This window comes from Thunnus albacares, chromosome 19 (assembly GCF_914725855.1).
Source record: "Thunnus albacares chromosome 19, fThuAlb1.1, whole genome shotgun sequence".
In the NCBI taxonomy this organism is placed as follows: Eukaryota; Metazoa; Chordata; class Actinopteri; order Scombriformes; family Scombridae; genus Thunnus; species Thunnus albacares.
The window spans coordinates 5,516,041-5,528,317 of NC_058124.1; the positions used below are offsets into that span (position 1 = coordinate 5,516,041).

The window sequence follows — 12,277 nt, forward strand, 5'->3', positions numbered from 1 at the left end:
AAAGTTCCTACTTCCTTGAAGTTATGCAACCTTTGTCGTCGTGGCAACAGTAAACACCACAACAGTCATAGTTATGGTTTTTAAAAAACTGTCCTGACTCATGTTTGGAAACATGACACTCGCAGTTGGAAACGGGAAGCGAACAGCGGCGTCCTGCAGCAAAGTCTAAAGTATACTTTTTGCAAGTTACGATCTAACCAGCCACCCAACCCGCCACCTCTGAATATGGAAATTTGTCACCTTATATAGATGTCATCCGAACTGTGTCACTTCTCTGGGTCATAATTACTACGGCCTCTAGATGCCATCTGTCACTCAAATATAACTGTAGGTCGTTTTTGGCGACTGACATTATAACCTATAGTGTTGTTTTTCTTGGGAGGACAGGTTCTCCTAAACCAATCCAACACTTACAACCCTTTTCATCAAGCCCCCCCATAAAGTATTTGAATGTCTGCTTCTCATAATAAAACAATAACACAGATTTCCAACAGGAAGATAAAAGGTTACCAGTATTTGAGAAGTTCACTTTGCCTACCCTGTGTTCCCATAAAAACCTCACATCCTGACTTACAACGTGTCTAACTGATCTATTGTCCTTTCTCCTCAGATGTACTGTGTCCAAACATGAAGGTTCAACCTGATCGGTTTAAGCCCGACAGCACCAGTTATGGTCTTGAAGAGGTTCCAGGTATGTGCAAACTGCTACTTTCTTCACAGCAACAGTTGGTGCTGGCAACACTTGTCAACCACAAAGTCAACTCTTTATTTTTCAAAGCATTTCCTACACTCCCACGTTTAGCTTTTTTACATGAAGAGAAACAAAGAGATACTTTTTATACGCAAAGATTAAGACCGTTTTCACCCACCAGTTTCCTCTATTTCTATGTGATTGGAAACCGAAATGGTTTTATTCATGACTTGCAATGCGCTATTTTTCTAAAAGGATTAGAGAAGGATTCATTTTCTGTCTTATCTTACAGTGCCATCATAAAAACAAAATGCTGACAGGTTTGAATTTAACCACATTTACCCACTTTTCATCACAGCTAACCATTCTGTAAATGTTTCGTAAATGTAGATGTATTCTGTCTACAGTTTCAACCAGCCGTTGGCTTCCATTTCCATAGGATATGAAAATCCATTAGTAGATTCTTGAAACTCTATCATCTGCATAATTTTTAAAAAAATCAAATTTGCAACAACATGCATTCAAAAATGGTCAGAAAGTATACATGACTTCTAGTTAAAGGAATAATTTGATGTTTTGGGCAATACCTTTGCTTTCTTGCTGAGAGTTAGATGAGAAGATTGATACCACTGCAGTTTTTGTACAGTAAATATGAGGCTACTATCAGCAAGCAGTTAGCGTAGCTTAGCATTAGACTGGAAACGGGGGAAACAGTTAGGTAAAGGTAAAAAACCTACCAGCTCCTCTAAAGCTCACTAAGTAACACATGATATCTAAGTTTGATCAAACAAATAAGATATAACATGTTAATTAGTGAGATTTAAAGGTAATGCTAGGTGTATTTTGTCTTTACCTTTGGTAGGGATAACTATTTCCCCCTAATGCTAAGTTAAGCTAACCAGCCGCTGGCAGTAGCCTCATATTTACTGTACAGATATAATAGTTCAATCTTCTCATCTAACTATCAAGAAAAAAGTGAATAAGCGTACTTTCCAAAATGTCAGACTATTTCCTTAAGGAGGTGAAACTGATACAATCCTTTAAATGGAGCTGGGAGTTTTAAATTCAGTGGCTGAACTAGTCCTCTACCAAGTGAAGTGTGTGACTAGTCCTCCATCATTGATGTTTTTATTTCATAAATTCCAAGCTGCTGTGTTTAAAGTTTCTCAGAACTCCTGAATAGCGTTTATCCAGAAAGGTCGGATGTTGTTATATGAGTGTCTTTTGGGGATCTGAGTTCCTGTCTGTCTCCCACCCACATCCATCACACTAAGAGAAAAAACAGATGCACAGGCATGACTGTTGGGGCTCCTGCTATGTTGAACTTTGTGGAAAGAAAGATGTTCGACTGGTGAAAGCAGTGTTTTACAATTTCTGACTTTTAACACATTTGGCTGGCACAGTGACACATGGTAATCTTTGTCAAAACAAAGGGTCAACTGATATGAGATTTGAGGGCAAATGACATTTTGCCTTTTAGCTGTTATTTTTTCCCCAAAATCAAGGAGTCTGTGAGGGTTGATTGACCAGCGAGCCCTGTCCCAGAACGTGCGCAGCACGCTCTCAAGTGCACCCCGAATGACAGGAACACAGAGAGGGCCAATAAAGAGACAGACAGGGCTGGTAAAAACTTAATGGATTTTTTGATGGTCCACCAGCCCACCGATGCAGCATCCCACTGGGATTTGTCCTGGTATATGGCCAGTACACCACTGATCTGCTGTGTCCATACTACTATTTTAAAGCACTGGTTCTCAAACTTTTTCACATCAAGGACCTCTAAACTGACACAAATTAGACCACAGACCCCCATTTAGTAAGATTTTGTCCCACAGTCCCCCATCTGATAAGATTTTTGCTTTCAGATGTTTTATTACAGAGAACGTATTAAAACCCATGACCAAAATATTCATACATTCTGTCATTGTGTTATTTCCATCCATCCATCCATTTTCTTTACCGCTTATCCTCTAGAGGGTTGCGGGGGGGCTGGAGCCAATCTCAGCTGACACTGGGCAAGAGGTGGGTTACACCCTGGACAATTCGCAAGTGAATCACAGGGCTAACATATAGTATAGAGACAGACAACCATTCATACTCACATTCACACCAACAGGCAATTTAGAGTCACCAATTAAAATAACCTGCATGTTTTTGGTCTGTGGGGGGAAGCCAGAGCATCCGGATAGAACCCACGCAGTTACAGGGAGAACATGAAAACATGCAAACTCCACATAGAAAGACCCCAGCTGGCCAGTGGGTTCAAACCCAGGACCCTCTTGCTGTGAGGTGACAGTGCTAACCACTGCACCACCGTGCCGCCCTATTGTGTTACTTATGGATGGAATTATATTGAAAATAAATGATTCCCCTTTTTGGTGGGGACCCCCTGAAACCTTCTCAAGGACCCCTCACTTTGAGAACCACTGCTTTAAAGGAATAGTCTGAGGATTGATACCACTCTCATGCCTGTATGTTAAATATGAACCAAATTCCAGCAGCCAGTTAACTTAGCATAGATCTCTTTAGTAAAAGTTGGACTACTTCCACAATGTAGAAATACTAATTTCCAAATGGCCCTTTGAGTGTTATATTATTATGCATGTACTAAATAGTGTTACTGGATTATTAGTTAATAATGAGTTAATGTGTAAGCAGCATTTTAATCTCAACAAAAGCCCTTTACTACTTTATATACTGTTGGATAGCTCAACTTATATTTTGTAAACTGATCACGTGTTTTGTATATACAATCTTATTCTGCAAAGTAATTAGTAACTATAGCTGTCAAACAAATGTAGCTGAGTAAAAACATTTCCCTCTGAAATATAATGGAGTAGAAGTACAAAATAGCATATAAAGGACTATAGTTACTTTACTACATCAGTGAAGCCATGTTAGAGGTAAAGAAAGTTTTATATCACAAACTGATAACAATATTGACATTTCTCACCTTCTCAAAATAGGTTGCTGAAAGTTGAAGTGACTTTTTGGTCCAAGTGGGAGACCATCCAATCAGCAGTGATTTGTTAGTATAGAATGGAAGAGTGTGTGCTTCTGATCAGAGGTGACAGCATCACTTCACACTGTCGAGACACATTATCACATCCTTGCCATTGGGCAAGTGCTAATTACGTGGTTATGCTTTCCCCCAAACCGCAAAGGAATTAGAACAAATTTTAGATAAATCACTGAAATCCACTCATGTTTTCTTAAGCAGACGTACCATTTTGTCAGATGTGCTGTAAGCACCCTAATTGGAATAAATCCTTTGGGCTGTATTTTGTTTGTCTTTCCAAGTCAGATCCAAAATCCAAGTCATACTCCACTGGAGAATTATATGAGAAAATCCTTTTTTAAAACTGCAAGCTATGTTATTGAGGAATAGACCATAAATATACACTAACTCATTTATACTTCATTTACATTCAGCTACAGTAGCAGCACCACAAATGAAATGGTACTCCCAAAGAATTACTATAATCACTTTAAATCCTTAGTTTCATCATGATGTAAGCTTACTAATTTACAAATGGATTTCTATACAATAACGGTACCCACAGTATGGTCCAGGTACCACCAGGAGTACAAACAATAAGGAGGCGAATCATGTGCCCTGAACAATTTTACTTTAGATGTTGGCACAGTGAGAGAAAGTACAAGAATGATTATTGATTTGCTCTCTACAGTAGAGATGTGCAGAGAGCCCAATATTTGTATTTGTATCTATATTTGTTGAGGCAGCAAAATTATTTATATTTGTATTTATATTAATAAAAGTGGAAAGAGGCATAAAAATCCAGTTTTTGTTTTTATTACACTTTTAATTTTAGGATATTAAAGTGTTAAAAAAAAGTCTCCCAGATCGTAGATGACTGTGCTGACTATTGAGCTAAAACCTTACTCATCACCTCCTTGCAGACAGACCTCTACCTATTTATACACCCATAAAACAGAGACAGCACATCGTGTAATGTGTAGGGAAGAACTTCAAAGGCGATTCTTGCCTTGCACTTTTCATTTACTGCCTATTTTTTACAACCCAACTTTGTGGAAAGGAGAAGGGGAACAACAGATTATGGAGAGTCCCTTGAAAGCACTTCACGTGTGTCAGTAGCTCAGCTTTATCTCTGGGGAACACCCCCAACTCCGGGAGTGATGTCAAAATTAGCAATGTGCGTCATGTAGCAGATGGATGTGATTCCCCTCGTTGAGACTTGCTAATAGATGTAACAGCAGAGCAGAGGAGAGAGACTGAGAGGGCGATGTAACTGACCTGCGCACTGGTATTTTACTGGTTTTTAGCAGGTTTTTTTTTATCTTCCTGAAAACAAATAATTTTTAAAATATTTGTATGAAATAATTATTTGTAAAAACCCCTGCACACCCCTACTCTACACTACATATAGCACTAACAGTTGTGTCATGATCAGATCTACTGTAAGAGACAAAACCTGCATTGGGCCTCTCATGGGGCAAAATGTTATCAAACAGCAGTCTGAGGTCTGAAGCTCCTTGACATGACAAAGATGTCCTGGGTTTTCCAAACTGCAGTAATTCTGTAACTGCGGCATTGCCTGGAGAAATACATTGTCAAACTTTCTTGAGTAAAGTACATGTTTTTTAGTTTGTGGCTAAGCACATAGAGATTTTCTCTACATACAGAGATGCACTAGACAAACAGTATTTATCGTCACTACACCAGCAGCTCCTGTAGGCTTATAATTACACAACAAATTTTCTCTAAACTCTTTCTACACTGGTGCAGAGAGAATGTAATTCTCCGTGAGAAATGTCAAGACTATTTGCCACTGATTATGATTTGACAGCCAAGAGACCTGTGGTTTGAATCAGACTTGTATTTATCATGGGCTGTCTGGTCGGACCCCTCAGGGTACTGAGCACACACAAGAGGCTGCAGAGTGTCTTTGCGGCTCTGCTCTCACTATCTACTGCACAAATGCTGCCATCTGCTCTGATCAAAAGAAAGCTGTGTGTGTGCATTCGCCTTTCCCAGTCAGTGAACTCATCTGGCTTTTCCCGCAGATCACCCCACTGGTCGTTTTTGGCTGTCCAAAATAACTTTTTGGGTTGATTATACGCTATTCACTGCCAGTCCAAATTACAGCTCTGCGCTGAGATGGCCCCCAAACTGCCACAGAAACGGCGCGGTGAGCGAATGTGCATGATGCAAACATGGTGACAGAGAGAATCGAGGCCAGCAGATCTCACAGCTGCATGGCTTCCTTGAGAAACCCTTCAGCAAGACTGATAACCAGCAAAACATGACTTCTGAACCTAACAGCATGGCCAAGGCTCAAACAATAGAGCTGAAGCAGAGTTAGAAAACATTAGTTGCTTTACTTTTACTTACTTTTAAGTGTTATTTAGCAAAAGTGCTTCCGGGTTATCCATTTGAGAACATGCTGAGGGGCTTCTGCATCTATTTGTATCACTGGTCATTGTATAATTGCTAGACTGCTGTTCTGATTCAGCCCAAGCCCTTTGAACATGTGCATGAGTCTCAGTTGATCCTTAAAGTTGGAAATTTTTGAATTTTAAAGACAGTAGGGCTATCATTAGACGATGAAGCTACAAAGCCTTAACAGGTAGGCCCATTACGCTGATTGAAACAATAGCCGTGGATAAGTCTAAATTCTAGGATGGTTAAAGCTCACTGGATAGAAAGCATGACACTGTTTCTATAAAAAACTGTGCTGACAACATATGAATTACCATGAAATTAAAATGTAAGTAATTGCAGTTCAACTAAAGAAATGACAAAACTTCAGCAGTTATCTTTGACTTCCAAGTTATACAAAAATGATTGGCTTATTTCAAATTTTAGGCTTGGTAGCTGTTGTGTGTGAAGTTGAAAAGTAATAAAATTGATCAAGCATATAAGCTCAGAACTGAAAATGATTCCCCACATTGATGCTTAATTGATGTCAACATCACAAAAATGATTAAAAAAACCATAAGACCCAAGGCAAAATGGTTGGCTTTTAGTTTTGCCAAAGAAGAAATAGCATCACCTACTGACCAGTGGAGGTAACTGGCACATAAAAGTGAATCAATGGCATCCAAAATGATGATACAGTGCTGCTTGAAAGTTTGTGAACCCTTTAGAATATCTAGTCCTAAAACTAGATAAAGGGAACTGAATTAAGCAAATGAGACAAAAACATTAAACTTATTCATTTATTTATTGAGGAAAATTATCTAATCTTACATATTTGTGTGAGGCAAAAGTATGTGAACCCTTGCTTTCAGTAACTGGTGAGACCCCCTTATGCAGCAATAACTTCAACCAAATGTTTCTGGTAACTCTGTAGCCCTGCACATTGGCTTGGAGGAATTTTAGCCCATTCCTCCTTACAGAACAGTCTCAACTCAGGCATGTTGGTGGGCTTCCACAGCAATTCTATAGGATTATGGTCAGGACTTTGACTCGCCCATTCCAAAACATTAACTTTGTTTAATGTTTAGGGTCGTTGTCTTACTGCATGACACACTTTCTGTTTCTGAGCTTCAGTTCACAGATGGATATCTGGACATTTTTCTATAGAACTTACTGGTACAACTCAGAACTCATAACTCCACCAATGATTACAAGCCGTCCTGGTCCAGAGATACTGGTCCTGGTCCATGATACTGCCACCAACATGTTTCACAGATGAGATAAGGTTTCTTATGCTGGAATGCAGTATTTGTTCATTGCACCACTAGCTTGCTAGCTTAAACGTGTGTTCTTGAGCAAACTGTAGATGGCAGCAATGTTCTTTTTGGAGAGAAGGGGCTTTTTTCCTTGCAACTTTGCCATGCACACCACTGATATTCAATGTTCTCCTGATGGTGGACTCATGAACATTGACTGTAGCCACTGCAAGAAAGGCCTTTAGTTTCCCAGATGTTACCCTGGGGTCCCTTGTGACCTCCTGGTATTTTACACGCCTGCTCTTGGTGTGAGCTTTGTTGTTCAACCACTCCTTGGGAGGGTGACAATGGTGTTGGATGTCCTCCATTTGTACACGATCTACCTGACAGTCGACTGGTGGTGTCCTCTTTAGAAATGGTTTTGAAACCTTTCCCAGCCTGGTGAACATCAGCAATCCTTCTTCTAAGGTCCTCAGAAATATCCTTTGTTTGAGCCATGACACACTTCCACAAATCTGTGTTGTGAAGCTCAGACTTTGATAGTGAAGACCCAAATTTCTCTTCTTTAAATAAGGCGGGGCCTCCCAGACTCACACTTGATTGTCAACCCATTGATTGAAACACCCGACTCGACTAATTTCCCCTTCAAATGAATTGATAATCCTAGAGGTTCATATACTTTTGCCATGCACACATATGTTACATTGGATCATTTTCCTCAATTAATAAACAAACAAGTGTAAGGTTTTTTCTCATTGTTTAATTGATGTCTCTTATCTAGTTTTAGGACTTGCATGGAAATCTGATCATGTTTTAGGTCATATTTATGCAGAAATAGAGCAAATTCTAAAGGGTTCACAAACTTTTAAGCAGCACTGTACATGAGAGCTGTCCCCCCCAAAAAGGTCTTCCTCACGTACTAACCAGGACAGAGAAACTCTCCACCTTGTGGTCATAGTAATCTGTTATCCCTAAGAGTGCATCTGAGACACTTGGTGGCTCTTGCTGACAGACAAAGTAGTTGTGGTGGATGGCTAATCCCCTCGGTAATTCAGTCTGTTATGACAGCTCTTATTTTTTATGTTATTTTTTACTCTGTTGCTAATGGCACAGCAGCAGCCTGCATTGTACCACCTGTTTCAACGCTATTTCTAAAAACATCCACTAAGCTTTTGTAAGACTCTCACATTACTGCCTTTATGTTCTGGTGTCCTATTTTAAAGATAAGTGCATTGGTCTTAATATTCCCACCGGAAACCTTATATTTCAGAGATTTTGTTGCATTACTATGGGTTGCTGGAATATGCTTAGGCTGTCCCCATCCTGATGACTCACTAATGGCACAGTCTGCTTTCAGAGGAGCTCAGTCCACACAACATAACCACCAGCTTTCAGTGAGATTGGCTGGACAAACTGGCAACATTAGTGCAAGTACAAACTCTGATCCTGCTGGCATCGCCATAGCTACAGCACTTGTTTGTTGTACAAGGGAGTGTCCTTTCTAAACCACCTAAATATGGTCTGTGGTCAGACCACTTCAAATCACACACTGCAGGGCAGCATACACACACATGCATGCACACTCAGACTCACACTAGGAGTTTACCAGCGATGGCAACTAATTTTTTCCTCTGGCAGAAAACCTAACAAATGTTGGACTGGTAACAAATGGCTCTATTTGCCATCAGTTCAGTAATACTGTGATTTTCATCTCACTCCAAAAAGCCACAAACACAGGGGCTGCAGGGTGTGGTGAGACTGACCCAATTAAACCTCAGTATACCCCAAGAAATGTGACAAAACCATAACTCAACCTCACGACTCAAGAGCCTGGTGTGCTTATTTATGTGTGTGAGACTGTCCTGAGTCCAACTAGGCTATTTTACTGTGTTGCTGCAGGGTTCGACCTGATGGACTACTTCAATGTGAGAGATATTCTGGGAACCAGAGTTGATGATGGCCAAAGCTCTTATGTTCGTCTTGGCACCATGCCCATTGTACAGCAAACAGAGTAAGTGACCATCAAATTATACTGCAAAAAATACATTGCACATGTCAACATATTTGTAAGGATGTGACATATTTAAAGTGGGGGCCCCAATTTGATTAGACACAACTTTATTTGGGAATATATACCATGGAAGCACAATATTGCCCAAAATTATAATGGAAAATGGAAAATATGGAAAATGGAAAATTAGATTTTGATGATGAGGACCTGTCCTTATTGATACTGTACTTCAGTGGTGTTCCAAATTACCAAAAAACAATTGACATGAAGGGAATCTGTGGTTTTCAGAGGGAACAAAAATTGACCACAAAAGGTTACATTTTGATGTGGATGATTTAAACTTTAAATACATTTTGGGAAAAAAAAAAAAAAAAATTTAAATCCTCCCTAGTAGGCTGATAATAGTTTTGATAAAATGTCATCTACATATACACAGTTTTAGCTAATTATTGTAGATAAAAAAAATACAAAAAAACATAATAGCCCAGCATATTCACAAGAAACTATGCAAAACATATCACATACAAAATAAAATGTTTTATCAAGATAATAGGGTTAATTCAGCCCAACATTTATGAAATATGATCAAACATTTATTTCTTAAAAGGATTGGAGAGTAGGAACAGTGGCTATTAAAAATGGTAGTTAGGTGAAACATAGACTATGTCTTATTTTAGGTTTGAACTATTACTGTATGTGGTCTCTGTGTGTTAATCACATACCTTGAGTAAAATAAAGTACAGTTTATGTTAACAATAACAATGTGCTTCTCTTCCACAGAGATGTGTTTCCTCAGGGGTTGCCAGATGAATATGCCTTTGTGACGACATTCAAATTCAGGAAAACCTCAAGACGTGAAGATTGGTACCTCTGGCAGGTTTTTGACAAATATGGAATCCCACAGGTGGGTCAGCCAAATGTAAATAGTAATAAATGTGACTATTATGAGTCCAGTTACAAGGTCAACTCATGGCTTTTTTAGCTCCTTTTTAAAATTATTGGTTGTTATACATATTTATCATTCTCAAGCCATCTAGACTCCTTGTAATCCTTTTCAAATTTTCAAAATGAAACCATATTTAACAATGCAACATGATTCAATCACTGTATAGCTCTTCTATAATGTAATAGTTCTGCAAATTTTAAAGCATCCTTAACTTTTTTCTAAAAAGGACCAATTGTTACACGACAAGGACTTTATGCCTTATTTTGGCTGAATTTACTTCCATTATTTGCTTACACTCTCATAACACAAGCTTGAAATTAAATGTACTTCTCTATATGTTGTCTTGAACCTGACTGCCCTTATTTTTCAGCTCCTACTGTTAACGTTATCCTGCCTCTGACTTGTCAGGTGTCCATCCGTCTGGATGGTGAGAACAAGGCGGTGGAGTACAATGCTGTCGGGCTGACAAAGGACGCTGTCAGAGCTGTGTTCAAGAACCCTGAAGTTGACAACCTGTTTGACCGCAACTGGCACAAGATTGCCCTCAGTGTGGACGCCAAGTCTGTGTCTCTGTACCTGGACTGCAAACACATCCAAACTCTGCCAATTGGAGACAGGGAGGACATTGATATTCAGGGGAAGACAGTCATTGGGAAGAGGCTGTATGACAGTGTGCCAATTGATGTAAGTCTAAACCTGCATTACTAAATTTACAATTCAATTTAACAATATCCTCTACTCTGGAAATGTTGTGATGTATGTAAGCCATATTAAAGTTTTAAAATTGATCTATTTATCGATGATGTGTCTGTCTACCTGTGACCATACAGTTTGACCTCCAGAGGATGATGATTTATTGTGATTCCAAGCATGCAGAGCTGGAAACCTGCTGTGATCTACCCAATGGGCCTGTGAGTACTATAGAGCTACTGCCTGTACCTTTTATTGAATGTGAAACCAAGTTTTTGGTTATTATAGACACTACAATGCCACAAATATTGTCTCTGTCATATCTTGCTCCACAATAGAGATTCATTGGCTGTCTACAAATATCGCATTGTATCTGTTTGTAGTAGATTTGTTTCTAATTGTAGGTTACTTTAACACAGTAAACTGTCTTGTCTTACTAAATAGTCTCTACTTTAAAACACTGATTTTTAGCTTGACACACAAGTTTACATAAACAATCTGTTTTTGGCTTTGTTAGCTAACATGGTGCCAGCTTAATTTTGCAATGCAACTGAATACCGTTACAGGCTTCCACAATGGTGCTAGTCAGATTTGCTCACAACAAGGTAGTGATGGTTAGCTGTTAGCTAAGAAGTTAAAAAACAAAATGTGTTAACTGTATTAGTGAGAAAATTTAGTTTTCAGTCAAAAGAGCAAGTAAATCAATCACTAATATTTGCTCAAGACAGGAATAATAGAATGGAATAGTTCAACATTTTGGGAAATATATGTTTAGTCTCCCCTGGTTGCCTCACCTCATGGTGACGACACAACTCAGGAAGTTACTGTGCCAGGCCACTGTTAGCCAAGAAATAGGGGAGACTGGGGGCAAATGTTACAAGGGGCAATTGTAACATCCCAAATCGCACCAAACAGAAATGAGACAGAACCATGAAACCCATTATACACATGGTCTTTGATGATCCCTCTCTGCCTGCCAAAGGACAAACTGATGTCTCATAAATGTCAGAGTTTTTCTGCCAAGACTCATTTTTGAGGCATGAAAGTAATTTTTATCTATCTATTTCATCTACTATTTTCCTCATACTGTCTTAACCTTTAATGTCTATGAATTAAAATCAGTCTAGATGACCATTCTATTGTCTATCATTTGATATCTTTCTCAAATGTTAGCTTCATAGTTTCTAGCCAGCAGGGTAGTTTGTGTCATGGGTGGTACGGTTGGGGGCAACTGTAACACTGTGTTACAATTGACCCTGATACTATCTTAATGTGTCCGACT

General features: G+C 39.1%; 1 protein-coding gene across 2 annotated transcripts in view; it reads left to right on the plus strand.

Annotated features, from left to right (window-relative positions):
* col22a1 (collagen, type XXII, alpha 1) overlaps window positions 1–12,277 on the plus strand; it is a 61,494-nt gene that overhangs the window by 7,870 nt on the left and 41,347 nt on the right. For both annotated transcript variants that reach the window (XM_044336315.1, XM_044336316.1), the window contains exons 4-8: window positions 611–691; window positions 9,248–9,359; window positions 10,140–10,263; window positions 10,714–10,989; window positions 11,136–11,216. In XM_044336315.1, the coding sequence (XP_044192250.1) occupies window positions 611–691; window positions 9,248–9,359; window positions 10,140–10,263; window positions 10,714–10,989; window positions 11,136–11,216 (674 nt within the window). The remainder of the gene's footprint in view (window positions 1–610; window positions 692–9,247; window positions 9,360–10,139; window positions 10,264–10,713; window positions 10,990–11,135; window positions 11,217–12,277) is intronic.